Genomic DNA, 14,815 nt, shown 5'->3' with positions numbered 1-14,815 from the left:
AACCATTAACCTAACACTGAGCATTCTCAAACACACCATATCGCCAAGCGCTATGTCAGCCCGACTCTTAAACACCTCCAGGGATGGTGATTCCACCACCTCCCTGGGCAGCCCATTCCAACACCTAACAACCCGTTCTATGAAGAAATGCTTCCTAATAACCAGGCTAAACCTTCCCTTGTTCAACTTGAGGCCATTACCTCTTGTCCTATCGCTTGTTACTTGGTTAAAGAGACTCATCCCCAGCTCACTGCAACCTCCTTTCAGGTAGTTGTAGAGGGCGATGAGGTCTCCCCTCAGCCTCCTCTTCTCCAGACTAAACAACCCCAGTTCCCTCAGCCGCTCCTCGTACGACATGTGCTCCAGACCCTTCACCAGCTTCGTTGCCCTTCTCTGGACACGCTCGAGTAATTCAATGTCCTTTTTGGAGTGAGGGGCCCAAAACTGAACACAGTAATCGAGGTGCAGCCTCACCAGTGCCGAGTACAGGGGTAAGATCACTTCCCTGTCCCTGCTGGCCACGCTATTTCTGATCCAAGCCAGGATGCCATTGGCCTTCTTGGCCACCTGGGCACACGGCTGGCTTATGTTCCGCCGGCTGTCAGTCAACACCCCCAGGTCCCTCTCTGACTGGCAGCTCTCCAGCCACTCCTCCCCAAGCCTGTAGCGCTGCTGGGGGTTGTTGTGGCCGAAGTGCAGCACCTGGCATTTGGCCTTATTGAAGCTCATCCAGTTGGCCTTAGCCCATCGCTCCAGCCTGTCCAGATCTCTCTGCAGAGCCTCCCTACCCTCGAGCAGATCAACACTCCCACCCAACTTGGTGTCATCTGCAAACTTACTGAGGGTGCACTCGATCCCCTCGTCTAGATCATCCATAAAGATGTTAAACAGGAGTGGCCCCAAAACCGAGCCCTGGGGGACACCACTCGTGACCGGTCACCAACCGGATTTAACTCCGTTCACCACAACTCTTTGGGCCCGGCCATCCAGCCAGTTTTTTACCCAGTAAAGTGTGTGCCCATCCAAGCCACGAGCAGCCAATTTTGCCAGGAGAATGCTGTGGGAAACGGTGTCAAAGGCCTTACTAAAGTCAAGGTAAACAACATCCACAGCCTTTCCCTCATCCAATAAGCAGGTCACCCTGTTGTAGAAGGAGATCAAGTTTGTCAAGCAGGACCTGCCTTTCATAAACCCATGCTGACTGGGCCTGATCATCTGGTTGTCCCGCACATGTTGTGTGATGGTACTTAGTATGAGCTGCTCCATCAGCTCCCCAGGCACCGAAGTCAAGCTGACAGGCCTGTAATTTCCTGGATCAGCCTTCCGACCCTTCATATATATGGGCATCTTGTTGGCCAATTTCCAATCTGTTGGGACCTCCCCAGTCAGCCAGGACTGCTGGTAAATGATGGAAAGCAGCTTGGTGAGCACCCCAGCCAGCTCCTTCAGCACCCTCGGGTGTATCCCATCTGGTCCCATAGACTTGTGTATGTCTATGTGATGCAGTAGGTCACTGACTATCTCCTCCTGGATTGCAGGGGGGTCGTTCTCCCAGTCTCTGTCTTCTGGCTGAGGAGGCTGGATTCCCTCAGTACAACTGGTCTTGTTATTAAAGACTGAGGCAAAGAAGGCATTAAGCACCTCAGCCTTTTCCTCATCACTTGTTGCCATGTTTCCTTCCATGTCTAGCAGGGGATGGAGGCTCTCCCTGGTCTTTCTTTTGCTGTTGAAGTACTTACAGAAACATTTCTTGTTCTCCTTGACTGCTGAAGCCAGATTAATTTCTAGCTGGACTTTAGACCTCTTGATTTCCACCCTGCATAGCCTCACAGCATCTTTGTAATCATTGTGAGTAGCTAGCCCCTTCTAAAAGCTGTAAACTCTCCTTTCCTCTCCCTGAGTTGCAGCCAAAGCTCCCTGTTTAGCCAGGGTGGTCTTCTGTGTCGCTGGCTTCTCTTACAGCACCTGGGGACAGCCAGATCCTGTGCCATCACGACTTCATTCTCAAAGAGTGTCCAGTCTTCCTGGACCCCTATACCTTTCAGGATCGTCTCCCAAGGGATTCTGACAAGCAGGTGCCTAAACAAGTCAAAGTCAGCTCTGTGGAAGTCCAGGATGTCAGTTCTGCTGTCCCCTCTCCTGGCCTCCCTAACAATAGAGAACTCTATTATTTCATGATCGCTGTGCCCTAGTCGGCCTCCAACTGCCACATCATCCACCAGTCCTTCTCTGTTCACAAAGAGGAGGTCCAGCAGGGCACCTTCTCTGGTCGGTTCACTCACCAGCTGTGTCAGGAAGTTATCTGCCACACATTCCAGGAATCTCCAGGACTGGTCCCGCTCTGCTGTGTTGTATTTCCAGCAGATGTCTGGGAAGTTAAAGTCTCCCACAAGAACAAGGACAAGCAATCGTGAGATTTCTCCTAAGTGCCTATAGAATATTTCATCCACCTCTCTGTCCTGGTTGGGTGGCCTATAGTAGACTCCCACTACAACATCTGCCCTGTTGGCCTTCCCCCTGATTCTAACGCAAAGACACTCCACCCTGTCTTCACTACACTTGTACTCAAAGCAATCATAACAGTCCCTAACATACAGCGCCACCCCACCACCTCTCCTTCCTTGTCTGTCCCTCCTAAAGAGCTTGTAGCCATCAATTGGTGCACTCCAGTCATGGGAGACATCCCACCATGTTTCTGTAATAGCCACTACATCATAATTTTCCTGCTGCATCATGGCTTCAAGCTCCTCCTGTTTGTTACCCATGCTGTGTGCATTGGTATAGATGCACTTCAGATGGGCTGATGTCCCCAGCACCTGTTTGCATTTAGAGATCCTAATTCCAGCCTGAGCTTTCACAGGTGTTACCACAGTTACTGATCCATCAATATCCCTTGCATCTTTGTTGTGCTGCATGTCTCCATCCCTTGCCTCCACTGGGATAGCAGGGTGAGGGTCATTGCTGGCACAACAGCCCACAAGCTCTGGTAATCTACCCTGGGGCTTATGTCTGGGAGTTCCAGTTTTGTGCCCTTCCGCCTTCATATCTTGTTTAAAGCTCTCTCAATGAGTCCAGCTAATTCCTGCCCCAAGATACTTTTCCCCCTGTTGGACAGGTGCATCCCACCTGATGCCAAAAGGTCTGGCATCCTGTATACTAACCCATGACTGAAAAATCCAAAGTCCTGCTGGTAACACCAGTCTCGGAGCCACAAGTTCATCTGTTGAGTTCTCCTGTATTCTTCTTCATCCATCCCCACAACTGAAGGGATGGAGGAGAACACAATTTGTGCCCCCGACCCCTTAATCAGTTTTCCCAAGGACCTGAAATCTCTCTTCATTGATTTAGGACTTCTCCTGGTAATATCATTGGTACCTACCTGAAAAAACAGAGGAGCGTAGTAGTCCTTGGGTCTCACTAGAGTGGGGATTTTTGCCGTGAGGTCCTTTACCTGGGCCCCAGGGAGGCAGCAGACTTCCCTATGAAGCGGGTCTGATCTGCATATTGGGCCTTGGACACCCCTCAGAATGGAGTCACGCACTACAATGACTCTTCTGGGGTTCTTTTTAAAATTGGTTTTAATACCTGGTCTAGAGCTACCTGTCCTTGGTGGACCTTGATCTTCCTTCTTGTTTGACTCCTTTTCTTCCTCCTTCTCTACTTAATTCAAAAGTTCCAGGGCCCTCTATCTATTGTGAAGGGACACCATGGAAGGTGAGGGAGGTCAGGAGAGAATTTTCCTGCCTCCCTGAGCAGGGACCTGTTTCCAGTCTCCCCCATCTCTTAGGTCCCCTCCTTCTGCCTGGTAGCAAGAGGGTGAGGGATCGCCTTCCTCCTTTGGAGCCTCCATTTTCTCCTTGTGCTTCAGGGGTGCTAACGTGATACTCCACCAATCAATTTCCCTTTCGCACTCCCTAATACTTCTTAATCTTTCAACCTCTTTTTTGAGTTCCGCCACCAGGCTGAGCAGGTCATCCAGCTGATCGCAGCGTACACAGGTGCTATCACTGCTGCCCTCCAGCAGGACTGACAGGCTCAGGCACTCCCTGCAGCCCGGGACCTGGACCGCTGCATGTTTGTGTGGCAGCTCCGTCTGGGTTGCCACGTTCTTTCTGGTGGTGGTTTTGACATGAGTGGAGACCATGGTTCAATCTACTCGTGGAGGACAATAAGATGAAACTAGCTCAGATAACTTCTAGGCCCAGGAGATGACTGTGCCCTGTCCACGCAAACTGACGCGCCAGGCCCTGTTTGCCCATCCTGGTCGCTCGTGCTCCCTGGGGGCTGCTCTTGTACGTGAGGGGTGTAGGGCATCGTCACTCCAGGCTCCACCTGCTCTGATTCCCCACTCCTCTAGTTCACAGCTCACTCTTCCCGCTCAGGGGTGAGGCGGCTTGAGGCTTTCCCTCTTCCCTGGGCTTCTGCCTTCTCGGCCTGCGGTTTTGCCGTGGGTTTTTTTGATGCTTCATTGCTGTGTTCATTTTGTGTTCATTGCTGGCTGCTGAGTGATACCAGCTGCAATGATAATTAACCCATTTGGAGTGATAGCTGTTTGGGGGTGGCTGATCCCAAAACCTGCATAACAAAACTGTGTTCTGAGTTAGGTTGAACGTTGCTGAGAAGGTGATTACCCGTTGTGTGGTGTCTGCTTTTTTATTAACAACATGCCAGTTCATGTTCAAGTTGTTGATCTGCGTTGACCATCAGGTCCTTTCCAGTAGATTGCTGTCTAATAAGCAGCCTTCCTCTCTGTTTTTGTGCAGTTGTCCTTTGTCAAATTACATGCTAATTTTATTCATAACCTTTTTCCTTGTTGATTTCCAGCATGTGGTGTACTGATGGCCCTTCCCAGCTTCATGTCACCTGTGCATGAAAGAAGCATCTCTCTTGTTCCAGGCTCAGGGATACGTCCATACATGGACTGAGTTATGGAATAGGACCAAGCTAAGAACATGTCATGTGGAGCCTCTCTCCATATGCCTTTGTTTTGGCAATGAATTATTAACAGTTGTGCGCTGGGTACTCTCTGTATGTTAGACTGCATTGCTTGAGAATGTTCAGTAGCTTTTAAGGCACTGTGAAGTTAAGACATAGTTAGGTATATCTAGAAATGCTTTTCATAGTGTAGCTCTTGGCATTTCTCCTTGCAGAGAGAGCACTGTTCCTCTAATGTTTCTGAGGGTAGCCTTTAAGTATTGTGGATTTCTATCTTACTCTAGCTAGAAACACTTAGATATGTCTTATGTGTGATAACATGAGTTCTGGGTAGGTCTGTCTACAGTTAGGCTTCCAACCCTTGCGTGAGCTTTATGAGCAATCCTACAACAAATTAGTTGAAATTATATATATTCTTGTCACCTATGAAAAAAGTATGTTATGAGTGTAGTTGAGTCCCATAGAGAAGGATGCCTCATGCATTTTCTGCTCTGTTCTTACTTAGATATTTATGGATGATGTGTATGTGATTATGTTGGTTCCCTCCACTTTTCTCTCAGCAAGGCTCCTTTTCTCCACCTACAAATCTGCTGTGCAGACAGAAGAGATCTTCCTTTCAAGTAACAGGTTCTTGGCAAATAACACCTTATGCAAACAACCTTGGCTGCTGGGAGTGATAATGGTAAATACTGCTGAAGTAAGAGTGTTGTAAAAATGTATGAAGAAAATTGAAAATACAGTTACGCGGCATTACTCCAGTTCGACCATAACTTGATCTCAGAAAATATATGTGAAGGTACAGTTAGAGGAAAATTACACTTCTCCCTTTATAGTAGTGTGCTAGGCAAAGCTTTGTCAAAAAGTCATTGATAGCTTTTTATTTCTTCTATGTATCTAGAGTTTCTCTGAATGGTTCACAACTTTTGCAGAAGACTTCTCCTATGTAAGAATTTGCTGCTTATAATTTGAGAGTTGAAAAATGACTTACAGAAATTGTTTGGTTTATTAGCTTTAGAGAGGCAGAATAAGCTAGAAAATTGAGTTTGTGGCTGAAAACCTGGAGTTATTGGGTCCCAATGCTTTTATTACAGTCCATGTATAGTGAGCTGTTTATGAAGCTGTTACTGATGTATTCCAGAATGTTGTTTATTTGTCCCAAGAATGGCTTTCATTCTGTATATGACTCTAGAGTAATTCAGCTCTCATAAAAGCACCAAACTGTGTTCTATTTCACTGATTTTTGTATGTCTGTAATAGAATGCCTTTTCATAGTGTTTCAGTAACTCTTGCCTGTAGGAAACACATGGGAGCACAGAGACCGGGAGTCGACTGATGGAGGAGTGACCAATGATTCACTGTTCTGTGCTCTCTAAGGTCATTTCTGTAGTATAATAAACAACTTCTGCTGTATCTGAAATGATTAAATGAGTGAGTGTGATTGTAAATGTAGCATGAAGGATCTGTTTTGTTTCAGATATTTTTTTTTTCTCTTCCGTTCTTGAATTCTTGCATGGTATCGAGTTAAGAGAACTGATACCACAGGTGGGGTGGGCTGCCTTAAAAGAGCTGACTGAGGAGTAAGGCAAAGATTTTTGAAAGATGCAGTGTGATGCCAGTGAGGGTTTTGGGACAGGAGGGAAAAAAATACTTTTCAGATTTTTATAGACATGTGTGGAAACCATAAGCCTTCTGAACTTGGGCTGAAGCTTGGAGGAAGAGATGAAAGCTCCATCTAATAACTATCATTTTTAGCTAGAGATTGTTCTTCAGTACTGGTAACATCCTTTCCCACTTCTAGGAGAAGATGTATGCAACTTTTAAGTATAACTTTCAGGAGAAATATCCTGACTTTCTTGTTTATTGAAACTAGACCTGCCATGTGCAGCATCCTTTTATGGTAGCTATTTAAGAACTTCATTCTTGTTCCTAAACACGGGTCTGATACATCTTTCCAACTCTTCAAAGCTGTCATATTTTTGGTATCTAATCTTTCCAATTTTAAATAACCTTGGAAATACTAACTGTAGTAGAGAAAAATGTTGGAATAAACCCTTTGTCTACCAAATGTATTTTTACTCAAAAATTTTGCTCATGTTACCATTCCAGCTGAGCTTGTTGCTTAGGTTGCCTTTTTAGCTCATCTTTTGAAATTTAGCATTCATGTCAGAGGAAGTAGGGTTATGACTGTTTTTTTAAAAGTGGGTTTGAAATCCCAAATCACTTAGCTATTTGTTACTAATCTGACCAATAGCCTGACTTTCTTCTTGTGTAGCATGAAAGATGCTGATGTGTCGCTACTCATCTTGCGGGATCCTGCTGTTGTAATCTGCATTAGAAGTGTTAAATGCCATATACATAGTAATTGGCGATGTAAAAATAAGAAACTGGCTGTTAAGTGCTATTGCTTAGATACTTCTTATGTTCTAATTTTTTAGAAAAAATAGGTAAATATGCTATTATGGTCTCCTATGACATTTAATATGCTCTTGAATCAGGATTTGTGATTAAGTAATATGGTAGAACAAAAAATACATTTCAAGCTTGTATATTTTTTTCCATATTTACTTGTGAAACGTGATTCAGGTAAGCACAATTTTGGTAGTTCTCATGTCTCTCCAGTTCGTATTGCTGTAGCTCAACTCTTTTGGGAATTTCAGGATTGGCAATAAGAGAAATGTGAAGTTAGATGGAAAAAAATGTGAATTAAAAGCAGCAAGACTATCTGAAACTAATTTAAAATGTATAGTCTGAAACAACTGCATTGCCAGGTAGTTAATTCCATTTTTATAGGATGATAAGAATGTAAGAAATGTTGTGCTGGGCCAGAGCAGTGTACCATCTAGCCCAGCACCCTGCCTCAGACATCCAGAGGCGTTCTTTAGAACAGCGTATGAGCCTCAGCACTTCTTGTACTGCTCAGCTCTGTAGTTGTTGTATTAAGGATGTTAGAAGCTAGAGCCCTGCCTATTTCCTTTACAATCTGTTCATGCATTTTTTGACTATCTATTTGAATAAACACTTTCTGACCTTACTGGTGCTGTTTGCCTTTACAGTCTCTTGTAACAGCAAGTTCCAGAAGTTCACTACCGCTGTGTAGTACTCTTTTACTGATCTCCTGCTAGTCTCAGTGAGTTGCCTCTAGATCTACGATTGGGGATTTAGCAAACAATTCTGCATTCATACTGCAAAATGGACATGGGGTTCCTAAAGTTTACACTGGGATTACAGCATGCGGTGTTCCTGCTGATTACATTAAGAGTCAGATTTACTGGCCGGTTTGCTGGAGGAACAATGTCACATCTATTCAAGTCTTACTATAAGACATGTATATATCTCTATTATATTCATTTTGCTTTCCTTCTAACACTGCTTTTTTGAAAGCCAGATAGCCTACATGCGATAGTGATGATCCCTTGAGGATAATTTTATAATCATACATCAGATTGTAGCAGCTTTCCACTTAAAGGCTTACAGTTTGTTTCTCATAGACTTATAAAGACTGTTGGGTTCACTTGGGAACTGTAAGTACTCAACTCCTATAATGCCTTTTAAATGACAGGATCCATTTGAGCAGACAGGAATCCTGTACCAAGCCAAGAGTGAAAAAATAAAACTTACAAATGCCTGTTGGACAGATTGCTGACAAGAACTGCTTAAACTCAAAACTTGATTTACTGAATTCTAGGATCTTGGGCTGTTTTAAATTAATTAGCTTTTCTTGTTTGTATTGTATTTCTTCATGACGGGCTGTGTAAACTAGCAATACTTAGATTAATAAAATTATTTTAGGTTGCTAATTTTACTTGCAATAGTTTTTAAATCGCTAAGTCTAAAACAAATTGAGAGTGTATGACTTGAGACCAAGGAAGGCTCATTTGTGAAGTTGTTCTGGATATTTCCATTTGTGTGTGGCAATAATGGGATATTGCTGTGGGTTGCTTACTTTGAATGCTGTAGCATCAAAACAGAACAAGCCATTCTCATGCTGGCTCCTCTGAATACTGACCTTAAGCTATAAATGAAATAATTTATATAACTAACAGGCATAATAAGTGATACCTATGTGGATATGAATGTTTGTGGATGAAGAGGAGGAGATCTGACTGGAAGGGTAGAAGGTGTTCCAGGGAATAAAATTGCTGCAGAATGTTAGAATTTCAGTCAAATAATTGCTAAAGGCAGGACTCTTAGATCTACTCAAAGTGAGCTGTTGGATTGACCATGCCCATTTTCCCTCTGTGTATGGTTAAAAGAGTATGAAATTTGGTTTACATTCTTGCCAGAGTGTACACATTACCATAATAGCTGTTAAGCCTTCAAATTTTTCCTGACTTCATAGTGACACTGACTGGATTCTGATGTTATGTATTTCTCCATAGTCCTGGAGGCAGGAATACAGAAATCACCTAAGTGCTCCTGTGGGCCCTGATTTTGCTGTCTTCCCTGGAGAAAGCAAAATTGTAGTGTCTCATTGAAGATGGTTCTTCATGGAAATGACTGCAGGCATGTGTGTCAACTGGATGTCCATGTCTCCAATGCTGCAGTTGGGGCTTTTCAGCTGGTACTGATGGGCAGGTGCATAATATCAGTAGCAGAACTGGTTAGAAGTTGGGTTTTAAACTCAGAACAATTTTTCTTTCCGCTGTAGGCATTGATTTATCTGAACCCTCCAAAACTGTTTTATTTTAGTATGGAAATGTTGAGGTAGTTGCACTTTCCTATGTACTTCTTTTTTCTTGTTGACTTGCTTCCCAACTGTCCTGTGTCTCTCACAAAGTGATATGTTTGAGTAATATAATATGTTTCCTTGTTTTTGTCCAAAGTTGATATCTTTTGACGGAAACAATTGTTTGGCCTACAGAGAACACTACTGAAGCATTTCTAAGTATTTTTTACACTAGTTTTTTTTCCAGATTTTAAACTTCCTCCAGAAGTTGGGGAATGATTTTTAATTGGGAAAAAATAAAAAAGAATCCATCATAGTTTTCACCAGCTAGAATTAATGCTGTTAATGCAAAGAATCATCTTCTGAAAAAGGGACTTAATGGGACTCTAGGAAGTGACATCAGATATTTAATGATTTAGTGCATTTTGAATCTAATATTGTTACCAAATGTGAGCTTTACTGGTTGTAGTCATACCTAAAATATTTGTTTGTCGATATTTTCTACTTCCTGTTTTCAGCTGTTTGCATATTATTGCTGCAAACTACTGTTCAGCTGTTGTATTTCAAACAGAAGTGGCTGCATGTCATTAATATTATTAAGGCCTCTAAGTTTTCAAGCATGTCATGATAATCTTGTCTGAGTTGAGAGATCTTGTTGAAAACTATATTTTGTTTTTCTGAAACTGATGAAAGAAGAAATCAGTTACTGAGAAGCTGTTTTTTGCCCCCCAACATCACAATTCTGCAGACACTTTTAGCACCTCTGCAGCATTCCTTTATGTGTAGGACCTTTTTTTTAACACAGTTAATTTAACACAGTTGTCCAGGTGAGTTTCTTGTGTCACCAGTTATGTCTGATGCAAGTCTAACTTAGCAAATGGCTTCAAGAACATAGTGTAGTAGTGGGTACCAGGTAACTGTAATGTTCACTGATTGTCTTCAGTAGAAATTGGAGGCAACATACAGATTTAGTTGATTATGAAGAAGTTTAGACTGGACATTGGAACTTTTCTAATATCAGAGAGTGAGGTTCCTGCAGAGCCTTCTAGTAGGAATAACATTTACTTTTAAGATGAAGCATGGTAAAATTGCAAAAAGGAATGCTTCGACACAGTGCCTGTTCTTGCAGGGAGATGAGCTTTTTGGTTAGGAGATGCCTTCTAGTTCAGTTTTCCAGCTCTGTCGCTGACCTGCCAAAAGACTTTCAAGTTCACCTTCACCATATCTCTTTTGCTTTCTGGAAGCTCTTCAGAGTGACGAGTTTGCATGTGTGTTTAGAGCCACACTGGTACCATGGTCTTTATTGGGCTGCTATTCAACAATTTAGTAATTATCAAGTGTGGCATTATTTCTTTACCTACAGTGTGTCCTCCTGCAACTGAAGTCCATTCTAATTAACTTTATTTGCAAAGGATTTATAGTACTTTATCTGCAGCTGTCTTACTTCCAACTGTTGCATCTCCTCTTTGAATGAGGTCATCTGCTCAAAGGCTTCTCTTCTCACTGAGCTGGTGTCTGTGACAGTGTTTCCGTGCCTACTTTACTTTGTTTTTTCAAAGCTGTGTTTTAGTATGTCTGTAGCATCAACTCCTTCATCAGCATTGATGTAACTTGGCTAAACCTAGATTTAATCTTCCATCTAAATCCCCTCTCTCTTCCTTTCTTCTGCTCTTGCTCATGTCCAGAACTCAGCTGTCAGGCTGTATGTCTCCCCTTCACGTTCTTTGTGCTTCTATGCTGAGACTAGGTTTCGCTGTTCCTTGATCCATAAAATTTTAAGAAAGCTCATCAAATGAAATTAAAGAGCCAAAATATTTAACTGATCTGACTGTGTCAAGGTATGTGTGTGTGCAGTGCAGCCCCACAGTGCTATCTCAGAAGGGTGGCTGATGGCCTGTGTGATTCCTCCAGCTGTGCTCTGTGTCTGCAGCAGGACAGACGGACTCTGGACAGCTGCATAAGTGCTGTGGAGGGCTTCATCAGTGTAAGCATGGATTATACAGACACTGTTAAATCTATGTCATAAAGGAGGGGGAAGTCTTCAGAAGAATTGAAAGGGAAAACTTGGGAATTAGCTCTGAGGAGAGGAGGTGTTAAAACTAGGGACAGTTTTGTGAAGAATGGAGGGGTTATTTATGGAAGAGTATTTCCATGCACAGAGGAAACCTGACAGACATGTGAGGACACATACTAGCTGAGGATAGGGAAAAGGAGCTAGTGGAGAACTGATCTTTCCAGATTGGCAATTAATCTGCTGTGAGTTTTCAAAGTGGTAAAATCAGGTAGTTTGGGCATTTGTGACCTATGTCAAAAATATTGCTGTGCCAGTTTATGTTTTTGAATTAACTTTAAGGTTATTTTTAGGAAAGAAAGCTGTGTTCTTGACTGCTGGTTTTATTTATTTAGGATTTAATTGCTTGTTAAATTTGACTTGTAGCCACACCTGATATTTTAATGTCAGTGTTGTGTCATACCTGCATAGAGGGAGGATCTGTACAAATTTTGCCACAGTCATATCAGTGAAGAGGGAAAATGATGATAAAAATAAACTGTTCCAGGAAAATTACGGTTTCAGTGGGAAAGTGAAAATATGGCATATGTGAAGTTCTAATTTTAGTAATTAGGCTTCTGTTTGTCAATGTTTTGGATTGAATGAGTGGAAATAATACATTTTGCTGTCAGTGTATTCTTACAATCAACTAATTCTGTGATTTGTGGTGTTCCTTACTTTGCTGCAGGTTTGTGTAATTACATCTTGAAATACTGAATTTCCTTCTCTTCTGAAGTCAGTACATCAGGAAAAAAGGAAAGCTTTAAAGCATCAAGCTGAGAGCTTTCTGTGAACAGTGATTACAGCTTTTATTTGTACAGCAGGGTAACTTGTCCCTTTGGATTCAGGCATAATGTTCTGGAGTGCCTGGTATTTGTGAATGCTTCTACATGGAATATCAACAGCACTGTGGAAGTGATTTAGTTTTACCCGAAGGTTTAAAAATCAGAGGCCAGGAAACATTTTCATCTTTATGTTGCACTGAAAATCCATTTCAACTTCAGAAATGGCCTCCTGCTTGGTATAATAGATCTTAAAAAGGCAATTAAGGTTTATGGAGCATATGCAAATCTTCATGTGGCACAGCTGGTAGGAATAACCTGCATGAGAACATCCAGGGAAATGCTTTATGCTGTGGCCAGGGAACCCAGGGCTTTTAGGTACAGGGCAAGAGCAGTGCTGTGCCATCACGGATCATACAGACCATCAGTTCATTCAACTTCAATTTCATTTGATCTGTTTTTTTAAAATAATTTTTCTTCACTGCTTGCCTGGTTGATTATGCTGAGGAAATAAGTGTTACTATTTGTTGCTAATCTAATGCCCTGTATGCACACGTATTTCAACGCTGTTAGGACAGGGTATCAAAGACACCATCCCTCTGGTACTTGGTGCTGGTATTGAGAGTGCTGGCTGATCCGACAGCTGTGGTGAGGAGCAGTGGGAGGTAGGCAGTCAGAGATACCTGGTGAGAAGATAATGGTGTCTAACATGAGCACAGTTCACATCATTTGCCTATAAGTTTCAACAGGCAGCTCTGTCCTAGTAAGGGATAGATCAGCCGTGAGCTGTGGTTATGGGCTATATTTTCTACATAGTGCCTAATGCCATGCTGCCTTGGTTTGTGTGGTTAGAGCCTTTACTGGGGACTGTGGTGTGATCACTAGTAACAAGGCAAGGAGATACCACATTGCTTACTGGGTTTGCTGCCTGCCCATGGGGCACACCACCTCTCTGCTGCTCTCCCCGCACAATCTAGATGAGGAACTTAGATTGTCTCGCTTAAGCCAACCCTGCTTTTCAGTCACAGTCTTAGCTGAGGTTACTGTACCAACTGTTTGCTCTGCTTTTATAGCACAGACATCTGAGCCACTTGACAGTGAAGTCCTCGACTGCTGCAGTTTAGAGCATATGGTTGAAGGTAAATTGTTGCCAATTTTGGATTGCTTAAAGACACCGCACCATGAACCATGGCAGTTTAGGAAATGAGCAGTTCAGATGTCCAGGCAGGGTCAACAGCTGGGACCGGTATCTTCATCGGCTATCTCATCCCTGCTCATCAGTGAGGTCACTGCGTACCTAAAACTGAGTGATGCGAATACCTCCCAGTGTGCTCACAGTGCACAGAACCAACAGGTCACATCAGCTTTACAGCGTCTAAGCATTGGTTCTGCGTGTCTTCTATTTTCAGCTGTAGCTCCTAATTTTTTTTTAAAAAATTAATCATTACTTAATAAACCTATACTGATTTATCATAATTGCATCTATAAATCCATTTCTACTGGCTAGACACATGAATTTCAACAGTCCCTTCCCTAAGGCCACATTAGTCAGCATGAGCTCAGACTGATATGTAGACAATTTATTTTTTTCCAAACTCATAAGGAAGTGTAAAAAATTTATGATGTTGCTTTAACAAGGCCCACTGGGATTTGGGATTATTTATCTAACCCTTATTAAAGACAAAAACTTTTCTATGTTTAGCCATGCAGAGCAAAGCTGCTCTTCAGACAGTCCATGCACTTTAAAAATTAAGAGAATTTGATAAACCCAAAACTGAAATCATAGAGAGAAGTATGAAGGTTCTTTCCTCTGTATCCCTTTACCACAAAGCCAAAGTCACTATTAACCACTAATACAAAAAGAAAAATGGAGTGACAGCTCCTCTTGAATTTTAAGGCCATTTCAATGTACTAGGAACCTGCAGTGGAAAACTTTTATCAGTGTTAGAAGGAAACTACTTGCAACATTGAAGAAAAAAACAGAAGATGAAAAAGATCTGCCTCATTCCCTAGCAGGAGGATTAATTATCCTGTACAATTAATCTGATTTCTTAACCTCATTCTTCAGCACCCAAATCTCTATTCTGTCTCTATGAGGTAATTTTTACTCATGTATACCTCTGTTGGGACCTCAGTTTAGCATCCCCCTACTGCCTTCTCCTAGGAAGCTCTAGGAGAATTAAATGGAATGTATTTAATGAGATACTTTATGTTCAACTCCCTTTTGTTTTCTTTCAGTAATTAGGAAATGAAAGTGTTTCTGAGGGCTTGGAAATGAAAAATGTGATGTAAAATTAGACCATTTAATTAAATGATAAAAATTGAACCTAATATTTTTAGGAAAAATATTTTACAAGTGGCTATAGTGTGGTTGGTAGAAAG

General features: G+C 42.3%; 1 protein-coding gene across 4 annotated transcripts in view; it reads left to right on the top strand.

Moving 5' to 3' along the window:
• UBE3D (ubiquitin protein ligase E3D) overlaps positions 1-14,815 on the top strand; it is an 88,424-nt gene that overhangs the window by 28,089 nt on the left and 45,520 nt on the right. The window contains exon 9 of one of the 4 annotated variants that reach the window (XR_012628059.1): positions 5,496-5,617. The exons of 2 other annotated variants lie outside the window; for them this stretch is intronic. Coding sequence is in view for 1 of the 2 variants with exons in the window: in XM_074861941.1 (XP_074718042.1) it covers positions 5,496-5,559 (64 nt within the window). In the remaining variant the exon portion in view is untranslated. Of the gene's footprint in view, positions 1-5,495; positions 6,696-14,815 lie in introns of those variants that run through there. One more of the 4 variants, XM_074861941.1, reaches the window with a different exon arrangement.

This window comes from Strix uralensis, chromosome 3 (assembly GCF_047716275.1).
Source record: "Strix uralensis isolate ZFMK-TIS-50842 chromosome 3, bStrUra1, whole genome shotgun sequence".
NCBI lineage: Eukaryota > Metazoa > Chordata > Aves > Strigiformes > Strigidae > Strix > Strix uralensis.
The sequence above is the reverse complement of the archived record's forward strand: the minus strand, read 5'-3'. Positions and strand labels throughout refer to the sequence as shown.